Here is a 9,635-nt window from a genome sequence, read left to right as displayed (position 1 = left end):
TAATAGGAAAAAGTATGAAAGTACTCCTCTCCTCAGATTGGAGGGATCTAGTGTGAGTGTGGTGGAGAGCACAAAATACTTGGGCATATCCATATCAGACAACCTGGACTGGCGGCTACACATTGAGAACCTATCAACAAGACTGACAGCTGTTTGCTATATGATGCGCCGTCTTCAACCACTCCTAGATAGAGAAGTACTTATGAATGTTTACTACGGCTGTTCATAGTATAATAAATTAAGGTATAGGCTACTATTCTGGGGAAACAGTCCACACATGGAAAGAATTTTACTTCTACAGAAACGAATATTATAAAGACTATCGTCAGGCAACCATACCTCGCCCACTGTAGGCTGGCATTCTAACACTATCTGCACTATTTGTTTTGGAGGCATGTTTGACGACTAGAAGGAAGCCAGATATTTTTTGAGAAATCAGCAATATCACCACTACAACACCAGACGAAGGAACAACACTCATGTGACAGTGGTACGATCCAGTCTGACCCAATATGGACCCAAATATATCTGCGCTAGGATATACAACTGCTTGCCAAATGAATTGGAGACCTTGGAAAACATGAATCAATTTAAAAATGAACTTAACAAATTTCTCACAACAAGACCATATTATAGTTTACAAGAATACTTTGAGGGAAGAATCTCACCATACCGACACCAGGAACCATAAGGAAATTGGGCTCTACATTATGATGAATAATCTAATGACCACGGCGCAAACGCGCTTCCAGTGGGAGAATATCAAGTAAGTAAGTATCAAGTAGACACATATGTTCATCATGTGTATGATAAGTTATGTTTAATCTAGTAGAATCTATAAAGTTATTAGCATTTTGTTAATAACTTTGGTGTAAACGCAGCTTTACACAATGTTTTAGTTTTCGTTTCAAAGTGATTTACAGTTGTCATTCAGAGTTTTTAGTTCTCTGGAACGTTTGTAACATCTTAATAATGATCTGTAAAAGAATTTTAGCACTTTTGTTATGTTTTTTTAGAGAGTAAATTTTATTTCTTGTTATACTTGATGATTTTTTCTCTAAAGACTGATTTTTGTTAAATAATAAATAAATGCAGACTTCATGTTTGTTTTTTTTTTTAATTTCAAGAGACCGCTACATTTATTTTTGTAGAGGGTAAAAATAATGTAGACGGGTGAAGACTAAAATGTAAGGTTAGGAAATGTAAGGAATACGATTCAGATACTATCAAAGCAATGATATATAATTATTTTGTAAAAGGAGATTCAGCGATATCTTGATTATAATTGGACGGCATTATTGTTTGATTTACAGAAAAAGATAAATAGATGCTTAATAATTTATGTAAAACAATGGCTGTTCTCAACTTCCCCTGTCGGGAGTCTACCGTAACCACAAAGTAAGACCACAAAATGAAATTATTGGTTATGCATACACATTTATAATTAATTTTAATACATAAATATAGAAAATAATTAAAAACTACATTAGGTTACTGTAAACATGCCGTATCTACTTACATGAAAACCCGTTGTCAAGAGTAGTCTATGTTGATCGCGATTATACCAAATTCTAAAAATGAAACACAACTAAAAATATATTATCAGCTACACAAATTAAAAATGAATTAACGGTAACAGTCCACATAAATTAAAATTGTGATTTAATATTAAAATCAATGAAATAAACAATCTCATTGACCGATACAACAAGACGACGCGATCTTTTAACCGAAACTGGCGCTTGCTGTGGCCATTTCATGAACGAGAATATTATCGAAACATTGAAAGTTATCGATAAACGACGAGTCGATAGTTGACCTAATCGAGGAATCAAGATATCGAGAGTAATAAACATAACCTCTAAAAACATAACCCTATTAACCTAAAATGTGAAAACAATCACATTTTTCCTACATTTTTTTAGTTTTATATTATTTTAAAAGTATTTATTGATTTAATTTAATTAATCAAGATGGACGAAGTAACATCATTCTCCATACTAAAAAAATGTAGCATTATACCAAAAGCCATAAAGTCTATTATTTGTTCAACTTCAAGAAATTTTCTTTTTGTCTGGAGTTCCCAGGAAGTGTATGTTTATGAGTATAAACTGGCAATTGTTGATGGGCTGCCAGAACTAAATGGATATGAGGTAATTTATTTTTTAATTTGATTGAATATTGTAGTTGTAGTTGATTTTCTTACTAAGGCTTGTATGACACTTGGCCACCTGTGGGTCACCACACCGGAGACCAGAAAGTAACCAATGGAGCATTTGAGGCCCAATTGAATGCCGCATCCACATGTTGGCTTAATGAAGGCCAATTTCGTCAAGTGCCAGTCTGTAGATGGGTGGTTTTCCTGCGCTGGTCTTCATTGACTATCGCTCCGATTTTTTTAGCTATTTCTCATAGGCCTATTGGCCCAGCCTGGTAAGCTGCGTTAGTCTTAGTATTTAATTAAATAGGTCCATAAAAGGGATCACTAAAGTGAAGCCCACTGGGACACGTCAAAAAAGTAAAAGAAAAACAACTGCCCTGAGGCTGAAATCAAATAAGAAAATAGACACTAACCACACTGCTCTCCAACATAAAGAACTCACGGAGTGAGTACAGAGGTTGATCCGTCAGCAGGCTCCTCAGAGCCCCTCGAAACCGCACAGCAGGCAGATCCCTGGCCAACAGAGACAGCATATTATAGAGGCTGATAGACATATTTATGAGCCAGACCAGTCCGAGTTCTGCTCAGCCTCTGGTAGGATAAAGCCAGCCTGAGTCTACCCCTAGTCTCATACTGGTGGAAGCTCTGTCGGGTCATGAGCAACCCCAAGATTGCATGTGTTCTGCAAAGGGTATGAAGAACATAGAGGGATAAGACGGTGAGGATCCTCTCCACACTTGCCACGTCTTGCCATCTACACTGCGTACCCAGCCAGTGGTAGCCAGCATTGGCAAGCGATTGCTACATGGAGCACCGTATTCAGAATGGCAAATTGAAAATGGAGTTGAAAATATTAACTAGATAAAAACAATAAAAAATAACGCTATGACAATTCACAGAAAATTAACTCAATTACGCAGTCAACACAGTACACAGAAAACCTTGCAAAGCAGATGTCAAAACAGGGAAATGCACGGATAGGTGTGCTCAGCGCTGGCCTTCAGTGGTCTACACTTGGCTAGCCTCTGCTCGACAAAAGTTGGAGCGATGGCCAATGAAGGCAGTGGCGGTTTTATGGGGGGGGGGTATTGTTAAACAATAGGAATACTGCAAATAATAGAAATTGTATTAATTGCCGAACTGTTTAATAAAATATTAGACACCATACAAAACGGCAAAACTACTCAACCTAAAGACCTTTTCACACCGAGTTCGCAGACGTCGCCGACGTCCGGGACGGTTTTGAAAAAATAAATCGCTGACCATGCTATCAAATGAGTTAATCCACACCGCGCATCCAGGACGTCCCGGACGTCGGCAACGTTTTTATGAGAATCACTTGCTGAGAAATTTTTCACAAACGTCCGCGACGTCTGCAAACTAGCGCATGAAAACACTTTTGAACAACGTGCTCAGCTCCCTCTCATTGAGTGAGATGTGGTTATTTGACTGAAACGTCTGTGGATGTTTATTATGTTGCTAGGCGGTGTGAAAAGTGCGCGTCGTGGACGTCGGCGAAGTCCACGACGTCTGCGACGCCGGTGTGAAAAGGCCTTAAACAGTGAATTTTATTGCTCAAAATGCTTGAAACGTGAGTTTCAATAAAAAAAAAATATGCCCCCCGTACCCCCCTTTTCAGGTGGAAGTAACCCCCTGGACCCCCCTGCTATCGTAAGACCCGTCCCTGAATGAAGGCCAGCGCTGGCAAACCACCCAACTATACACTGGAGCTGGTCGACATTGGGCCAACATGTAGATGCCGCATCTACATGATCTGATATGCCGCATGTACATGCTTGCCCAATAAAGACCAATGTTGACAAGCGTCAGTGTGTGGATGGATGGTTTGCCAGCACTGGCATTCATTGGGCATCGCTTCGATCTTCGCCGGAAGGAGGCCAGCCGAGCGTAGGCCAGTAAAGGCCAGCGCTGGCACACCACCCATCCACACTAGTCAATCAAGCGTTCTGTCGTCTGCTATGCTGTTTTTTCTGTGTACTGTGTAATTGAGTTGATTTTCTGTTGATCGTTATTGGGTTACTTTTTTACTTTCCTTGCCCTATTACCATAGGTAAGGAAAGTATTGCTTTCCAAAAAAATTAAGCTACCCTAATTTCAAGTTTTCTATACGTTTCAAGGTCCCCTGAGTCCAAAAACATGATTTTTGGGTATTGGTCTGTGTGTGTGTATGTCTGTGAACTCGATAACACCATTTTTAATGAACCGATTGACTTGAAATTTTAAACTTGAAGTCCTTATACCATGAGGATCCGACAATAAGAAATTCAATAAAATTCAATTGAAGATGGCGGAAAAAATGGCGGATAATTACTAAAAAACCATGTTTTTTACGTTTTTCTTGAAAACTGCTCTAACGATTTTCGATATCATGGATAGTCATGAGCCCTTTTAACTGACCTGAGTCTCATTTCTGTGAAAATTACAGGAGCTCCGTAATATTCTTGAGAAACATGGCAAATAATTACTAAAAAAACATGTTTTTCACGATTTTCTAAAAAAATTACTTGACCGATTTTTTCAAATTCATACCCTGTATAGTATGTATGTATGTATCTATCAGCTCTATCAACTGGCATGAGTCTCCTTCCTGAGAAACTAATGCATGAGGTACGTAGGTAGAGCAATTTATAAAAAGAACACATGGTCGAGATATTTCATCTGTAGAACAGCTGTTTTGACGACTTTCGAAAAAATCATCGAATTTCACAATTTACACAAAGGAAAAAGTACTCTGAAAACAAATATATACACATATACAGTAGTCTGATCGTAATTTCAAATATGTTGCCGCCAATCGTCATGTTATTCCCCTAAATTATTCTCATTTAAGAATGAGGCTTACAGTTCAATGAGCAAGGAAAGTTGAGTGAGTGTACCACACCAGATTTTTTAAATAGTTTTTATTTTGTTCCTTCTAGTCAATATTTTCAACCTCCAACTCCATTTTGAATTTGTCATTTTGAATGCGGCGCTCTGTGTAGAAAAAGCGCTTTCCAACGCTGGCTACCGCTGGCCTTCATTGGGAACGCAGTGTGGATGGCAAGACCAACGCGGCTAAGCTTACCAGGCTGGACCAGCTTACTGGGCCAACATGTAGACTAGGCATAAAGCACGCTAGGGCTGAGACACCAGGGTTGGTTGCCGGGTTGGCGACCCAAGTCGATTTGCAAAATTGGCTACCAGAAAGTGGCGACCCTACAGTAATTCAAAAATCCATTGTTGGTGTTTGAAACAATTGTCGATGTCCAAGTTTGTTACCACAGTACTTGATTACTTTGTATTAAGATATAGATGTTATTCAATTTGAAGAAAAGAGCAATGAGAACTATACTCTGTACAGAATTACTTCTGACTTGGGATGGACATGCGCAGCAGAGAAAGCATACAGCGGGAGGGATACAGAGGCGCGATGTTGCCGTTTTGAAGCGGCCAGCGATCTCAACTCCTATACTGGTCCACGTTATAATGACAGTGGATAAAGATAGAAGAATAGCGATGCAGATTCTCTGCATTAATTAATTATATTTCTACACTGTAAAAAAAATAATTGGCATCGTTGAGAAAAGGATAGTACCACCGGCTTTGTCGAATAATATACAAGGATAGCAAAACCAAAGTTGATCGAATACTGTCATTATAACGTGGACCTCACTATAGTGGCTTTTCATGTGATCATGCTACACATGCGAAGTTTCCTGTCTGAAAGCGGTCAGACAACTGACAAATTGGCAACTGCGCTTCTACTTATGACTATTAATCACTGTAATTGGCTGATCTCCCTCCATTTCTCTGCGCTGCATATTCCTCCAAGTCTGAAGTAAATTTGTAGGGACTATAATGCCCGCGGCTTTAAATAATGCATCTCCGTTTCCTTCTACCTTCTGCTCCACCTTTACAGATCCAATATGTTCTGATAATACTTTAAATATAAGCATTTTTTCAACACTCTCCATTCTCCTATGATACCCTATACTCTACCTTGGCAACTCCACAATATTTTGACCCAATGTAATGTTTGTCCAATTTATAACCTACATTATACTCATATTTTTTTCAGGAAACGTTCAATTTTGGAAATAATATAGTAGCTGTTATAAGTTCAGAAGAAAACGTGTATGCATTGGACGAAAAAGGATCAGTTTTTCTATTTAATCTCGATGCTAAAAGTTCAAAGTAAGTATAAACTATAGTGAGGTCCACGTTATAATGGCAGTGGAGAAAGATAGGAGAAAAGCGCTGCCGATCCTCTGTCTTGTCAATGCCTTCTATAGACGGTAGCTGATACAGATTTATTGGATGTGATGTTAACTGTTCATTCTCGTTTAAAATAATCAATTATATTTTACTAAGCAAGAAATTATATTTTTTCAATAATTTCATATAAATTTTCATAATTAAAATGAAATATTTTGTTAATTATTATAATTATTATTCATTGTTAAAAGACGATCTGCAACAGAGCAATCGAGAAGAGATAGCGCTATCCGTTTTGTTGAACGATAGACAAGGATAGCAATACCATTGCTAATCAAACACTGTCATTATAACGTGGACCATATTTAGTTCTAGACAAGCTTGTTTATTATTGATTTATAGTTACATCAAGCAAATTATGTCAGATTTCTTTATAAATTCTATAAGGCATGTCAAGTTTTTGTCACAAAAGATGAGCTTTGGCTGGCTTATGTTTTATAACTCCTCAACTTTAAAATGCATATAGTGAAATCCAATTCATAATGGCAGTGGAGAAATATAGGAGAACAGCGTTGCCACTGCCTTCTATTAAGGATATAACTGATACCGGTATATCTGATGTAATATTAACTGTTCATTGTTGTTTAAAAAATTGTATTTAATTCGTCAATAGACTGTATTTTTCAATAAACAAATAATTAATTTTCATAATTGATATTAGATAGTTTTTTTATTAATTCTATTTCTACATTGTTGTAAACGATCTGACTAGATAAAAGGAAAGTACTACCGGTATCTGAAATCTTGACCTACTGAAATCTTGAAAATTCAAAATAGACCTGTAACCATTCTTGGTAGATTAAGAATCTGTATACAAAATTTCTAGTTTATCAGTCCAGTAGTTCAGACGTGATGATGCGTCATTCGTGAATTTCCTATCCCGAACGTCTATAAGCCAATTCTTTCCTTTGTTATATTATAGAATAATTAGTCAACTATTTTATACGGATAATGTAAGGTAATCATTGTCAGAACTTGTGCATGTATACATGTATAATCTATAATTTCAATTCTCATATAAATCCAAATCAAATCATTTCGTTACAAATGGACAATAGAAACTTATGATTTTTGCAGTTCACCCGATGATATAGATATATTTGAAGCAAGTCCTGAGGAAGAGGCTAATCGTCAGCAGAGTCTAATAGGTAGTTTAGACAAATGTGATGAATTACTAGCAGTTATGGAAGTGGCTGGCGGATTCGCTTCTTGTTCAAAGTGTAAACAGAAACTGATTGTACAAATCTGGAGAGTGCATCCACTACTAGAAAGAATCGCTGAGCACAGTATTACGGATACATCACCTTGTCAGGTTTGCTTTATCAAGTTTTTTATTATTATTTTATTCAATTATTTCATGTTGATTTATTGAAATGAGAATTAATAATATTCTTGAAACCGATCTTCTCATTATTTGTGGAAATGTATGTAGTACTTCATAAAAAAGTATCCCAGAAAATTCATAAATTCGATTGATAAAATCTACTGTACTAATAAGTACTAGTAGTTCTGTGAACAGTAGACCTCACGCTCAGTAAGTTACATTGATCTGTTGTTATGTTTTCTCAAAAATTAATAAATAATTTATCAATTTAAAATGTCTAGAAAAAATCCTAAATAAACATAGATCTTTCTGTCCTATCGTACCGTGACGTGTCGTCCCGGAATGTGAGTGTGAGCGCTGTTATCAGGTCTGGCTGCAACTCTCTACAACGTTAATGGAAAGATACAATTTAAAAATGTTCTTTTTTTTTGAACGGGTAGTATTATAGTCAACTGTCTACTAACGTTGATGGAAATATACACTTTCAAGATGTTCGATGTTTGTGAAAGGGTAGTATTATAGTCCACTAGACAGCTGATCTATGATGAATAATTCTAAAGTCTGATTTTTTCGGTAATAAAGGAGACTCCTTTTCCTTTTGTATTATCCTTAAAATGCAAAATTTCAAGAAACCGTATGTATACGTCGACGCGAAATTCAAAAAGAAACATACCTGTCAAATTTCATGAAAATCTATTGCTGCGTTTCGCTGTAAATGCGGAACATAAAAACATAAATATAAACATATAAACATAAAGAGAAATTCAAAACCGTCGACTTGAATCTTAGACCTCACTTTGCTCGGCCAATGAAGGTGTTAAATCAGTTTTCTTTATTTTTCAGGAGAGCAAAAACAAAGATCAAAAAATTCTGCATGAAATTTATGAAGCATTATTGAAAATATTAACGCTAATCGTTGCTCTACATATTTCTTCACATGTTTACTGTGTCCAATAATGGTTTTTCACATATTGACATTTTTTATACAGGCGTAAACAAAAATATGTACGACTTAAACCCTTTGTATCAAAATGACTCAACCCTTTTTGATCTTTATTTGAGTTGACTTGTATCATTTATATCGATACCCTATTGCCGTGTCTTGAACGGGATAAGTTGACCTGTATAATTTATATCAATACCTATTTCTTTTCTTGAAAGTTATAAGTTGTCTTGTATCATTTATATCAAAAACTAGGTATTTCTTTTTTGATAGTTATAAGTTGACTTTTATCATTTTATATTTAATACCTATTAGATTTAATTCCACCTTTTAAAGGTTATGAGATGACTTGTATAATTTATATCAGACATGAATGATTTTTTTCTGAGATACATCCATTTTACCATGAGGATAACTCTAAAACAATACTTCTTAGACTTAAATCCTTTATACCAAAAAAGAGCAAAATTTTCTGAGTAAGAACATGTAGAAAAGTCAAAATCGACATATTGTGACTTTACCCCTTTTTACTTATAAGTACAGAAATTTGAAATAAAATTATCACACTCTCTATTTTCTATATATCACTTAGTTAAAACAACGTTCAGTGGAGGGAGAATTGAAAATTGTAATTATTGAAGTATAATAATAAATTCATCATAAATTATGTACGGTTTTTTGACATTTTATCAACTCTATTGCTTTACTTTATTGGTTGATGAGTGATACTCAATAGATAAATAGATATTCATTACTACAGTCTGTACAAACCTTAGATTGCAGTGGAGTACATCGTACAGTGCTGCCAACAGGAGCCAGAAAGCCTGTGAGCTAATTTACTGAAAGAAATAGCGGAAAAGAGAGCGTATGTTATTATGATAGAATCAGCATAAAAGCGGTAATAGTGTGCTCCTATTCTCGTAAAAAATTAC

The 9,635-nt window shown here is 35.9% G+C and overlaps 1 protein-coding gene across 1 annotated transcript; it reads left to right on the top strand.

Moving 5' to 3' along the window:
* Positions 1 to 1,870: 1,870 nt before the first annotated feature.
* Positions 1,871 to 7,748, top strand: LOC111050325 (the record flags this gene model as incomplete). The annotated part of the gene is made up of 3 exons (XM_039419145.1): positions 1,871 to 2,153; positions 6,240 to 6,355; positions 7,514 to 7,748. Coding segments are annotated over exons 1-3 (531 nt in total), but the record flags the coding sequence as incomplete, so codon positions are not given.
* Between the last annotated feature and the right edge of the window lie 1,887 nt (positions 7,749 to 9,635).

This window comes from Nilaparvata lugens, unplaced genomic scaffold (assembly GCF_014356525.2).
Source record: "Nilaparvata lugens isolate BPH unplaced genomic scaffold, ASM1435652v1 scaffold8574, whole genome shotgun sequence".
Taxonomy (NCBI): Eukaryota; Metazoa; Arthropoda; class Insecta; order Hemiptera; family Delphacidae; genus Nilaparvata; species Nilaparvata lugens.
Note: the sequence above shows the minus strand (reverse complement) of the source record. Positions and strands in the feature narration are given on the sequence as shown.